At 47.0% G+C, this 13,801-nt stretch overlaps 1 protein-coding gene across 2 annotated transcripts in view; it reads left to right on the forward strand.

Moving 5' to 3' along the window:
- Positions 1-6,764: 6,764 nt before the first annotated feature.
- Positions 6,765-13,801, forward strand: part of SRL (sarcalumenin) — a 46,398-nt gene continuing 39,361 nt past the window's right edge. The window contains exons 1-3 of one of the 2 annotated variants that reach the window (XM_005872959.2): positions 6,765-7,769; positions 9,449-9,539; positions 11,664-12,536. In XM_005872959.2, the coding sequence (XP_005873021.1) occupies positions 12,476-12,536 (61 nt within the window). In that variant the 5' untranslated portion in view covers positions 6,765-7,769; positions 9,449-9,539; positions 11,664-12,475. The remainder of the gene's footprint in view (positions 7,770-9,448; positions 9,540-11,663; positions 12,537-13,801) is intronic. The other variant, XM_014545139.1, reaches the window with a different exon arrangement.

The raw sequence follows: 13,801 nt of genomic DNA on the forward strand, positions 1-13,801 counted from the left end.
CCGGTGCAGGTGGGGGCCCAGGTGCTGGTGGGGGCCGGTGCAGGTGGAGGTCCAGGTGCAGGTGGTCCATGGAAACTGGGAGAGGCGGTTTACTGGAAACTGAAGGCCGTTAATCATGAAACAAATCTTTGGGAGCGGCAAGAGCCCCAAGTAGGGCATAATGGAGCGCAAGAAGGAGCCTAGTAGTAACATTCCTTTTAACCCACACTATCGGAAACATTGTCATATCAGGACAGGTGAGGAACGTAAGAAACTACGCACAAGGTGTGTCGGAGTGCGTCTTGCCCAGGCCACACCTGTCATGGGTCCAGGGTCAGGAGCCTGGTGCAGGTCAAGGCTGCACGTGGACTAGTGCAGGTCCAGCCCTGGGAGCACGTGGTGGTGAGAAAGTGCAGCAGTGTCCGGCAGTAGTGCAGACACTGGCCTGGGAGGAGGAAGAATGGAGAAGATGTGGGAATGTTACCAAACTCAAGGGGTTTGCTGCTTGGGTTGCAATAGTCAAAAAGGAGATGTAGTTATCACAAGGTAGTTTTACTTGCAGCAAGTAAAGGAGACAAGAGGTTCTGCCTTCTAAAAGAGAGGCTTAGCTATTCTTATGGACACTATTTGGTCAATTATATGTTGACTTCTTTATATTTGGCTACTTTTAATTTTAAGTTTTTAAATATATTTTTGTTGATTTCAGAAAGGAAAGGAGAGAGAGTGAGAGAGAGAAAGAGAGAGAGAGAGAGACATCAGTGATGAGAGTGAATCATTGATTGGGTCCCTCCTGCACGCCTCACACTGGGGATTGAGCCCACAACCCAGGCATGTGCCCTGACCGGGAATCGAACTGGGACCTCCTGTTTCATAGGTTGATGCTCAATCACTGAGCCACGCCAGCTGGGCTGTACTTGGCTACTTTATCTTTTATTTTTATTTTTTAAAACATATTTTATTGATTTTTTACAGAGAGGAAGGGGAAGGGATAAAGAGTTAGAAACATCGATGAGAGAGAAACACCGATCAGCTGCCTCCTGCACACTCCCCACTAGGGATGTGCCTGCAACCAAGATACATGCCCTTGACTGGAATCGAACCTGGGACCCTTCAGTCTGCAGGCCTACGCTCTATCCACTAAGCTAAACCGGTTAAGGCATGTACTTGGCTACTTTAAAAAAAATTATTAAGTAAATACTTTTATTGATTTCAGAGAGGAAGAGAGAGGGAGAGAGAGAGAAACATCAATGAATGATGAGAGAGAGTCAAGCATCAGCTGCCTCCTGCACGTTCCACACTGGAGATTGAGCCCACAACCTGGATATGTGCCCTGACCAGGAATTGAACCGTGACCTACTGGTTTATAGGTTGATGCTCAACCACTGAGCCATGCTGGCCAAGCTAGACTTGGTTACTTTCATTCCTTGATTTCCTGTCAGCTCATCCAGTTTACAGCTGTATCTACAAAATACTGTGCTACATTTTAACATTTAGCAAGAAAAAACATTTAGAACTGCCCTGACCTTGAGACCCTTGTCCTATCTAACAGGAAGGGGATCATAGAGGACTTCCAAGTCATACTAAGAAGCTTGGACTTTATTGTTTGTGAAAGGGAAGGGGGTCTAGGAGAGACATGATCAACCCAACATTTAACAAAACCCCATTTTAAAAACCTTTTTTTGAAGTATTTACTGTATGACGTACACTCAGAAGAGGGGGTGTAGTTTGTGTTTAGTTCCGTGAATTTTCACAAATTGAATACACAACCATGTAGCCAGCATCCCACCAAGCCCTCAAGTGGTTTTGCTACCGGAAAGGGGACCTGCCCTTGGCGGGTCTGCCTAGGGCTGGCCGGGAATGTGTGGGTTCTTGGCTTCGTGCAGGAAAAACTTCACAACACGAGTCCAGGAGACTATGAAAGTGCTGCGCACGGTAAAAGCTGGACACAGTAAAACAAGAAAGGGCTTAGCATAGAAGAAGCAACAGGAGAGCTAGGCTGGGCTGCCCTAGCTCTCTGGGAAGTCAGAGAAAACGGGGCCTTGGGAACAGGTCCAGGGGTTAGCCTGAGATGAGTTGCTGCTGCCTATTGCTCCCCTGCTTGTGAGTCTCATGGGGTCCCTTACAGTTTAGAAGTCTCATGGGGTCCTTTAGGGTTTAGTCGATACATGCTTGTGGGGGAAGAAGTGAGGGAAGAAGAGGGGAAAGGAAATGGTGGAGGCTACTCCCCAGAGGAAGAGCTCGCACTAGGTCCTTTGTCTCCACGCTTTTATCTCTTTCTTGTAGGTGGGAATCTTAGGGGAGGTCTCATGAGAGGGTTTCAACAGAATATTCATCAGTTTTCCAGGTGTGCTCCTTCAGGGTCCTGGTCTCCACGGATTGATCAGTGCTAGGGCAGGGGATTGTTAGTCATCGCAGCTGTCACCCACCTGGTTTTACTCCTTTTCTGGGTCTGGAGCTGAAATACAACTGAGGCCTAGATGTTATCCCTAGGGAGATGACTTTCTGTATCTGCTGTTAATTGCCAGTTTGTTCAACTCTCTGTCTTCCCTTTTCCACTTGTCCTAGTTTACTGGCCTATCTCAGTTTATCTTTTAAAATGTTTTTTAAAAATTTGGGAATAATTATAGAAATGTCTGGGAGGTCCTGTGCACCCTTCACCCAGCCTCCCCAGGTGCTAACATCTTGCATGCCTAAAGTACAACATGAAACCAGGTAATTGCAATAGGTGCAGTCCACGAGACTTATTCAAATTTTTACTAATTTTACATGCTCTCACTTATGTATGTGTGGACATAGTTCCGTACCATATAGTGCACCAGCAATGTATGAGAATTCAAGTTGCTCTGCATCCTTACCAACACTTGGTAATGTCAGATTATTATATTCTTTTTTAAAAAAGAATAGTTTGTTTATTTTTAGAGAGAGAGAAATGGAGAAGAGAGAAACATTGATGTAACATTGATGACTGCCTCCTGCATGCCGCCCCCTGGGGATTGAACATGCAACTCTGGCATGTGCCCTGACCGGGAATCGAACCAACAACCAACTGAGCCACACTGGCCAGGGCTATTATTTTTAAAACAGCTGTTCTGGTAGGTATACAGTGGTTTTAATTTTTATCATCATAGATTAGTTTGGTCCCTTTTAGATGTTCATACAAATCATACAGTATGTCGTTGACCCTTTACCAACAAGGGAGGTTAGTGGTGCTGACCTTCCATGCAGTTGAAATCTACGTCCAATTTTTGACTCCCTCAAAACTTAACTACAGCCATCCCTTGGTATTTGTGGGGGATTGATTTTAGGAACTATCCCCGTCCCCTCTGTGGATACCAAAATCTGAGGATACTCAAGGCTTTTATATAAAATGGCGTAGAACAATGCATATAGTCAATCTGCCACATCTATGGGTTCCCAAACTTGGATTGAATACTGTTGTTTTTTTTTTTAATATATTTTTATTGATTTCAGAGAGGAAGGGAGAGGGAGAGAGAGATAGAAACATCAATGATGAGAGAGAATCATTGATCAGCTGCCTCTGGCATGCCCTACATTTAGGATCGAGCCCGCAATCCGGGCATGTGCCCTGACTGGGAATCAAACCGTGATCTCCTGGTTCATAGGTTGACTCTCAACCACTGAGCCACATCGGCCGGGCTGAATACTGTTTTTGATCCATGGTTGGTTGAATGCAAGGATGTGAAACCTGGGGATATGGAGGGCCAATGGTATATTCATTAAAAAAAATCCTTGTATAAATGGACCACAGTTCAAACCCATGTTGTTTAAGGGTCAACTCTATATACTCTTTTTGTCTGGCTTCTTTTGCTCAACATAACATCTCTGAGATTCATTTATGTTTTTGTGTATATCAGCAGTTTGTTCATTTTTAAAAAAATACATATTTTATTGATTTTTTACAGAGAGGAAGGGAGAGGGATAGAGAGTGAGAAACATCGATGAGAGAGAAACATCGATCAGCTGCCTCCTGCACACCCCCCACTGGGGATGTGCCCACAACCAAGGTACATGCCCTTGACCGGAATCGAACCCGGGACCCCTCAGTCTGCAGGCCGACGCTCTATCCACTGAGCCAAACCGGTTAGGGCCAGTTTGTTCATTTTTATTGCTAAATGTATTACACTGTATGAATATGCCACTATTTGGTTAGCCATTCACCTAGTGATGGAATTAGGTTGTTTCCAATTCACGGTTACTGTGAATGTACTTTAGTGGGTACTATCCCCCAAGTCAGTTGTGGCAGTTTCCCCTCTGCCACCAGTGTGTGAGGTGGTAACTTGGCAGTGGAGGATAAGATAAATACATCCTAAGCATGTGCCATTGACTGTCTTTGGTGGTGGTTTCTTTGGGAGGGGGTTGGGCATTCTTGGTACCTGGTGGCCTCCTTGCCCTATTTTAAGGGTCTCTGTTAGGGATAAAACTCACTGGAAATGTCTCTCTTCTCCCATGTTCTCAAAAGATGGTTACATTACACCGTGTCCTCTTTAAGAAGAGCCTCAGAAGAAATGCCTGTAGAGCAAGCATGTCAAACTCAAAGGCTAACACTGGCCAGATAAGGTTTAAGTTTATGTGGGCCGCAAAAGAACCAAAAGCTTCAATTTTCATAGAAATGTAGGTTTATTTTGATAGAGACTTGCTGCATACAAAGGGCTGAAATAAAGGAGTAATCATTAACATAAAACAATAGAATATTTTAATAAAAATTAATATTTTTTCTTGGACATTAACTTACCAGACACTGAATAACTGCACAAATTAATAAGCATAATGCAAATAGACCTATTTTTCTTGTTCTCTGAAAGCGAAATATTTCCTGTTGCACACACCAAACAAGTCAGTCCAAGACTAATGACGTGGCAATCAGCTGCTAAAATATTCGCTGCTAGTATTAGTGGAGAGAAATGGTGCACCTGCACACACAAGGTGCATAAGGGAAATGAATGCAACATGATTATAGTAATCAGTCACTAGTGAACGTTGTAGTTCATTATTAATAATTATGTATACAGGATATTATAAAAATTAAGTTACAAAATTTTTATTAAAACGTTTCTTTTTTTTTTTTTGAGAGGAAAGTAGTTACATTTATTTTTTTTTTATATATTTTATTGATTTTTTACAGAGATGAAGGGAGAGAGATAGAGAGTTAGAAACATCGATGAGAGAGAAACATCGATCAGCTGCCTCCTGCACATCTCCTACTGGGGATGTGCCCGCAACCCAGGTACATGCCCTTGACCGGAATCGAACCTGGGACCTTTCAGTCTGCAGGCCGACGCTCTATCCACTGAGCCAAACCGGATTCGGCTAAAATGTTTCTTACATACTGTTATATTGGCTGGGCTGTGAAAATATTCATTGTGGGCTACATGTGGCCCATGGGCCGTGAGTTTGACATGCTTGCTGTAGAGTCTCAGTAGCAGAAATCATTTCACTTCTCCCGAGCAGTGGTTTATTCTTATTTTAAGGACACTGTGAATTGGCAAGTGATCAAGTTACACGTGAGGGACTTTCATATGTGGGGCAATTTGCTTTTGTATTAGCCTTGTGAATGGTTCTATTTTGTGTGCCTGCTTTATGTGGTTTTCTTTTAACTGTTACAGTGGGGCCTTGACTTACGAGTGCCCCGACTAACGAGTTTTTTGAGATACCAGCTGTCTCTCGGCCGATTTTTTGCATTGAGTTGATAGAGTAATTTGAGTTAACGAGCTCCTTAACGAGCTCGGTCTCGGAACGAATTAAACTCGTAAGTCAAGGCCCCACTGTACTTCCAATTTTTGCTTACTTGCTGTACTTTATGAGTAGCGGGAAGCCGCCTTTATGCTTCTGTGGCATGGGGGTAGGTTATAATAAACACTGTTCCTTGTCTCATGATGTGGAGGCATCTTTGGCAGCAGGGTAGTCACCCCAGCTCTGAGATGTTTGAAGGGCCATCTAGCGAAATGGGGGGCCATCCTGTGACCTTGGCCTCCTTAGCAGTTGATTAACTGGCCTCAGACCAGTATGTAAAGCACATGCAAACCCTCCAGCTGCCTCTTAGAGCTGGCTGGCCACATAGTCCTTAGCCTCGTAGTTTTGATGGCTCTGGCTTCCACCCTGTCCCACCCGAGTCCATCTCACTGCCCCGTCTTGATCCAGCTGCCCCTCTGTGCTTTCCTGGATGCTACTGTCCCTGTGTCATTTGTCTTTTTCCTCTTTTTGTTGTTAATCTTCACTTGAGGCTATTTTTTTTCATTGATTTGTAGAGAGTGGAAGGGTGAGAGGAGGGGTGGGAGAGAGAGAGAAACATCTATATGAGAGACACACAATGATTGGTTGCCTCCTGCATGCACTCCCTACTGGGGCTGGGGAAACTGAGGTATGTGCCCGTGACCAGGAATCAAACCCGCAAGTCTTCAGTCCACTGGCCGATGTTCTAACCACTGAGCAACCGGCCAGAGCCAGGAGGGTGTCTTTTTCACTTGAGTTCTGCATGCCCTCCTGTGCCCTAAAAGTCCTGGGCTGGGGTGGGGATAGCATCAGCCCCTGCCTTGTTTCCCTCTCTTCTTCTGCCCTGCTGAGTTGCAAGTTTCTTCTGTTGATTGACAAGAGCGCCTGCTGACTAGAGGAAGGCATAGGACTGGGGGCTGCAGGCCAGGACCAGCCCTAAATCTCATAGCTGTACAAAGGAATGAGTTTCCAAACCTGCGGTCCCCTCCACACTCCTGGTGTTAAAGGAGCTAAGAGTTACAGCTGCAGAATTTCTTGACTTAGGAGGCACAAGTCACAGGTCTCCCCGGGTGTCGCCTGTCTCGATGGTCACCCTCAGAATCAAATGAAAGAGGAAACAGGAAAGTGATTTGAGAAGACTGCACGAGTACCAGAGATTAGTTTGTTGATACTTGTCTCTCTCACATTGCCTCTTGCCCTGTGAGAGATACAGATGATGCTCTGAAAATTCCGGTCGCAAAGAAGATGGATGGAAATTTCATTTGCTTGTAGGTAGACGGAAATGTCAGTGGGTCTGGCCAGGCACTAGGGGTTAGTGGGGGGCTGCTTCTTTGAGATTAAGGGAGAGATGGTCTCCATTCAGCATGGGATCCTCATGGTGCCTGTCCCTGACTGTGGGAGGCAAGTTGAGGGGGCAGGTGGGGAGATCTGGAGCACTGTGGCTTGTTCTAGACTTCACATGATATTCAAAACCGTGGAGTTGGTGCTCTCTGGTAGTGAGTTCCCTGTCACTGAAGATATTCAAACAGAGGCTGGATATGTATCTGTCAGAGTTATCATGGAGGAGATTGCTGCTGTGAGTGGGAATTTGGGTCCTTCTATGGTAGGTGACCTTTACTTACTAAGATAAATGGAAAATGCTCTCCCAAGCGTTACTTCATGCGCTGTGTCAGTGTTGAGTGTAGAGTGGATGCAGACAGAGGCCTGCATTGTCAGGGTCCCACTTGGTTCCCCCAGCCCCTTGAGGAACTGTTTCAGGCATGGATTGATCTAGCAAGTCACTTGCCAAATGAAGGATCAAACTATAGGAACCATGTGAAGGTGGGGACCCTTAGGCTGAGTACTCTGGCAGCTTTTATGTATGTATGTACTAGTATGTATGTATGTATGTATGCATGCATGTATTCATGCATGCAGGAACACAGTCCCCCACTACCACAAATTATGCAGTGGAGTTTCCCACATTAGGGGAAATCGCAGGAGGCAGCACATCCATAGTGCAATGGATAAGCCTGGCCCTGGGAAAACTACCTTCGTGGTCATGGTAGCTCTCCTGCCAGGTAAGTATGGCAGCTTCTGTTTATTACTGAGCTGGGGAAGGGGAGGCTTTTGCCCTGGAAGGTGGTGCGGTGGTGGTGGCTGATGTGGGATGAAACCAGTGTGGAGATTTCATAGGCTAAGTGAGGTCTGTTTAAGAATTTATGACTTGTGTCCTGCCTGGTGTTCCCAGTGGTTAGAGAATCGGCCTGCACACCAAAGGGTCGTGGATTTGATTCCTGGTCAAGGGTTGCAGGTTTGATCCTCGGTCCCAGTTGGGGCGCATGTGGCAACCAATTAATGTCTCTCTCACATTGATGTTTCTCTCTGTCTCTCCCCCTCCTTCCACTCTCTAAACTCAATGGCGAAAATTTCCTCAGGTGAGGATTAACAAAAATAAAAAAATAAAGTATTTATGATCTGAGGGTTTATCTTTAGTTGTGTCTACCCTCATTTTTAATCTCTCTTATTTTCCTAAGTCTTTGTTTATTCATTTAAAAAATTATTATAAAAATACATATATATATAACATAAAATTTACCATTTTAACAATTTTTAATGTACAGTTCAGTGTCATTAAGTATATCCACAGTGTTGTGCAACCATCACCACTTACATTCATCTTCAGAACTTTTTCATCATTCTTAGTAGAAACTCTACCCACTATACAATAACTCCTGTGACCCTTGCCCTCCAGCCCCTGGCAACCACCATTCTACTTTCTGTCTCTCTGAGTTTGCTTATTCTAGGTACTTCATATAAATCACATAATATTTACCTATTATAGGCTGAGTTATGTCTCCCCCAAATCCATATGTTGAAGTCCTGATCCCCAGTACCTCGGAATGTGACTGTGCTTGGAGATAGGGTCTTCACAGAGGTACCTAAGGTGAATGAGCTCATATATATGGGTCCTAATCTGATAGGACTGGTATCCGTATAAGAAGAGGAGATTAGGACACATAATACAGACAGAGATAAACATGTCCGGATGTAGTGAAAAGGTGGCCATCTGCAAGCCAAGGAGAGCTGCTCTCCTCAGGAAAAAATAAATCTATCCACACCTTGATCTTGGACTCCAGCCTTCAGAGCTGTGAGAAGATAAATTTCTGTTGTTTAAGCCCGCCAATCTGTGGTATTTTGTTATGGCAGCTCGAGCCAGCTAATACCTTGTCCTTTCATAACTGGCTCCCCCCCGCCCCCACTTAGCATAATATTTTCAAGGTTCATCCATCTTGTAGCATGTACTAAATTTTCTTTTTTTATTTTTAAGCCAGCTAATACCTTGTCCTTTCATAACTGGCTTTCCCCCCCCACCCCCCACTTAGCATAATATTTTCAAGGTTCATCTATCTTGTAGCATGTACTAAATTTTCTTTTTTTATTTTTTAAAGATGATCATTTTTAAAAAACATTTTTTATTGATTTCAGAGAGGAAGGGAGAGGGAGAGAGAGAGAGAGAAACTTCAATGATGAGAGAGAATCATTGATCGGCTGCCTCCTACATGCTCCACATTGGGGATCAAGCCCACAACCCGGGCATATGCCCTGACTGGGAATCAAACCGTGACCTCCTGGTTCATAGGTCAATGCTCAACCAAGGAGCCACACCGGCTAGGCAAAAATCATTTTTTTTTTTAAATGGTGGAATGATACTCCACTGCATGGGTAGACCACATTCAGTTTATCTATTCATTTGCAGGTAGACACTTGGGTTCTTTCCACCTTTCCAGTATTGTGAATAATGCTGTATTGACCACGAGTGTACAAGGATCTGTTGGAGCCCAAACAAGGTCTCTTTATTTATTTATTTTTAGAAGTCTATTTAAAAAAAACTGGGAAACCAATGTAACAAACCTAGGCTTATTGAAAATGAAATCAGTAACTCCGACTCTGTAGCCCCACCCTGAGCCAGCACCACGACCTCTGTTTGCCCTGACCCCTGTTCCTCAAGCCCCCAGAAGGACAAGCATGTGAGGAACCCAGGGTCAACTCAGGCCACTTCCCCACATTGTAACCACCTCCATCCCACCCTCAGTGGACACACACCCCTGGATCAGCAGGCTGGGTTTAGGCCCAAGAAGGGAACAGAGAGGTTCTCAGGGCGGCAGGGAATCACAGCTATACCCCAACCGGCTCAAAATCCCAAGTTAGCAAAGGAAGGCAAAGAGGATACTGGCTGGCACACCCACTCCTTTCCCCCAGCCTCCCCAGACAACAGCCTCACATCCTGATCAGTAACACTGTGATTCTGAGGTGCCAGTGGGGCTCCCAGTGGCTTCAACAGCCCCGAGGAGATTATTGCAGAAGGCGTGGGGCCCGGGGGAGGGGCAGCATTTGTCCCGCCACCTGCTCAGCATTAGCCAGATGAGCTGCTCCTCTCCGCTTGTGCCTGGGATGCGTGTGACCCCTCTCCCCTCCGGAACATCCGTGGCCGGGAACCAGTCCTCTTGCCAGAGAGAAAGCATATATTTTTACATTTAATTGTATATGAATGTTCAGAGCAGCTGGTTGGTACTAGCTGAAACTTGAAAACAACCTAAATGTCTCTCAACAGTTGAATTGATAACAGTTTGTGGTACTGTAAGTCCTCAGTTTCCATTGTCAATAGGTTCTGTGATTTTAAGCGAAATGACATAATGAAACCAGTTTTACCATAGGCTGTGTGTGTATGTGTGTGTGAACACTGACTGGCTATTTTATAATATTAAGAAAGTAATTGGAGGGGGGGGGTAAGAGATCAACCAAAGGACTTGTATGCATGCATATGAACATAACCAATGGACACAGACAGTAGGGGAGTGAGGGCATGTGTTGGGGGGTGGGAGCAGCTGGAAGAGGTCAATGGGGAAAAAAGGAGACCCATGTAATACTTTTTAATTTTTATTGATTTCAGAGAGGAAGGAGAGAGATAGAAACATCAATGATAAGAAGGAGTCATTGATTGGCTGCCTCCTGCATGCCCCCTACTGGGTATCGAGCCCACAACCTGGTATGTGCCCTTGACCGGAATCAAACCGGGGACCCTTCAGTCCGTAGGCCGACACTCTATCCACTGAGCCAAACCAGCTAGGGCTGTAATACTTTAAAACCAGTGGTCGCCAACCTTTCGGACCTCACGGACCACAAGTGGTCCATGGACCATTGGTTGGCGACCGCTGCTTTAAACAATAAAGAATTTAAATTAAAAAAAGTAAAAAAAAAAAAAAGAAGAAGAAGAAAGAAACTGAGAGGCCCCAGCCCATGGCAGGGAGCAGGCTAGAAACCATGGGCAGCATTTTTCTTTCGGACTCGGGACCTTATTTGGGTTGGGATGTTGAAGGAGAAGCCCTCTGGTTTGACATGTATAATGCTCCCCCCCCGCCAACTGAGGGTGCCAGCTGGAGGCCCTGCTTGAGGTATGGCAAAGCCAAAGCTCCCACCCAGCACACCCTCCACCACTCGGATCGGATTAGAGCACCAGAGGCTAATTGACACAAACAAGAGTGAAGTTCCTATGGCACCTCATCAACATTATAGGAGAACAACGTTGAACCAAACGACGTTATTTGCGGGTGTGCCGTCTATCCACACAATGGAATACGACTCAGAACAAAAGGGAATGTACGATTAATATATGCTACAACATGAACAAAGCTCAACATAATTTTGCTGAGTGAAAGAAGTCAGATGAAAAGGAATCATATGGGCATGATTCCATTTATATAAAAATCCAGGAAATGCAATCTAATGGCAGTGACTGCAGATCGGTGGTTGCCTGGGGAGGGGTAGAGGGAGGGACTGTGAAGGGACGAAAGGAAAATTGGAGAGTGAGGAATCCGTTCGTTATTTTGATTGTATCCAATTAGACGTCATTAAAGCTGTTTCAGAGGAAAAGCACACAGTAGATACCTAATCGATTCTTGTTCCTTTCCAAGGTGCTGACTGCCGCCCTCACAGCAACACCCTCCCCCAGACAGACAAGCAGTGTCTGCTTTCCCTTGGCTTTATGGAACTGGCTCTCTGGGGCGGTCACATGCCCTTAGGAAAATTGCATCAAACAGCATTCGAGGAGGCGACAGAAGGCTTTGGAACCCCTGCGCCACTGGAAATGGATCTCTGTCCCTCCACCCTCTGACTTACATCACATCGTCAGTTGTGTCTCTTAGCTCCCCCCTTCCCTCTCCCATCAGCATTCTGCCTCTTCCAGGGGTCTGGGAAGGTTAAACTCCGAGCCATTGACCTCAAAGGTCGGACATAGAGGGTTTTCCTTAACTCTTAGGGCTTTATTCTCCTGACCTTTGGGGAGGGGCTGAAATGTATGTCTGTGGTTCTCAAATAGGGTTCTTGTTGCTTGGCCCTGAAAACTCCCTCGTTCAGAAAACTGAGACATGTCAAGGTCATTGACTTGCTTCAGACTTTGGATCAAGTGAGTGCAAATACTGGGAAGACTCAGATCCCAGACCTAACTCAAGGGCCGTCCCACTTTCCCCCCCTGCTACCCCCGCCTGTGACCCACATCATATGACCTCAGGACTGCTGAGGGAGAGACCAGGCCCTGCCTGCTGGGGCCTGGCAGCTGGCACAGCAGTGGCAGAGCCGGCTCCTCTCGGCCTCGCAGGGTCGGTGCTGCTTCCCCATCACGCCCGCCCAGTTGCCCTAGTGACTGTGTGACCCTTCTCCCCCGCCCTCGCTGCCACCAGCCCTATAAATAGAGGCCAAGAGCAGCTGGGCTCTCTTGGCAGTCACCATGAGGGCGCTGGTTCTGCTCTGCTGCTTTGTGGCGTCGCTCCTGCTCCCAGGACAAGCAGGTATGACCCCACCCCCGTGGGCCAGGCCGGACTTCAGCTCCGTGCTGTGGGGGGCTTGGGCAGTAGTTGGAGAATGAGGCCTCCGTGATTCCTGGGGCTGATGGCTGATCTCATCTTGCCCCCATTCTCTTCTCCCCCGGGGTCCAGGAGAAAGAAGTGGGTGGCAGAGAGAGCCTGATAACATTCAGGGGGCTCTCGGGGAGGTCAGAGGAAGCAGAAGCAGTGAACTGAGAGGTACAGGCAGGGGTGAGCCTGAGCCAGGGGCCAGAGAGAAGGTCTGGCCAGTAGATGCTAGGGAAGAGGACCTTGAAATTCAAGACTAGAGGAGCCTCCTAATGGGACAAAATGAACCTATCTTAGAGCGGGAGGTGCCCCTGGAGGTCACTGAGTTGACCCTCCCCCCTGTGGAGGTCTGGCAGGGGGCCTGGCTTGGCATGGCTGAGGACGGGGGACCATGCTGGGCAGAGTTGGGGTTTGTCTGAGGAGCAGTGGGATAGAGTGGGGGTGAGTTCGGGATAGGGGTGGAGATAGAGTTGGGGATGAGGCTGGAAACGGAATTGGACAGAGGAACAGGACTGTTCTGGAGTAGAACTAGGCTTGGCTGGGGCTTTGTTAGAAGTGGCTGGGGGCCTGTGTGCCATGGTTTTCCTTTGACATCTCAGCACTGTGAGGCAGAAGCGGCTCTGGTTACAGCACGGGGGTTATTTATAGGTGTGGAGGGGATACCAGAGCGTTTTGCCACCTCTCTGTTCCCAAGATTCCTGGGGCTAGGTTCCCCCGGGGATGCTTCAGGGTGCTCTAGGGGACCCCCCCCCCTTAGGAATCCAGGACTCTGCTTTGTCTTTTGATGACTGCAGTCTCCATCCACACAGGGGATGTGGGGGCCAGAGCACTAGCCTTTCTGATCTCTGAGGTTCTGATTTTTGAGGGCCCAGTCTCCACCAGGAGAGCAGGTGGCTGGGGCAGCAGAAGCCATTATCTTGCAAGTTAGAGGCCAAGGTGGGGGGGCTCCAGCTTCGCATGTGCTGCTGGGCCCTGCCCTTGTCTGCCCTTGAGTTAATTTGGGCTCCGTGGGGCTGCAGTGGCTGGAGTGTCGAGGATTCCAAGCGGCTGTCAGGTGGCTAAGTATGGAAACAGCCGCGTAATTGGATCCTGAGCCCCGAGCCACTGCCACCCTCTCCCTTTCAAAACCCCTCCCCTGCTCCGCCCAGCCCCAGCTGCCACCTCTGCTTCCATACAACAGGCCCAGGAACTTTTAGCCTTTT

Source organism: Myotis brandtii, unplaced genomic scaffold, assembly GCF_000412655.1.
Source record: "Myotis brandtii unplaced genomic scaffold, ASM41265v1 scaffold397, whole genome shotgun sequence".
Taxonomy (NCBI): Eukaryota; Metazoa; Chordata; class Mammalia; order Chiroptera; family Vespertilionidae; genus Myotis; species Myotis brandtii.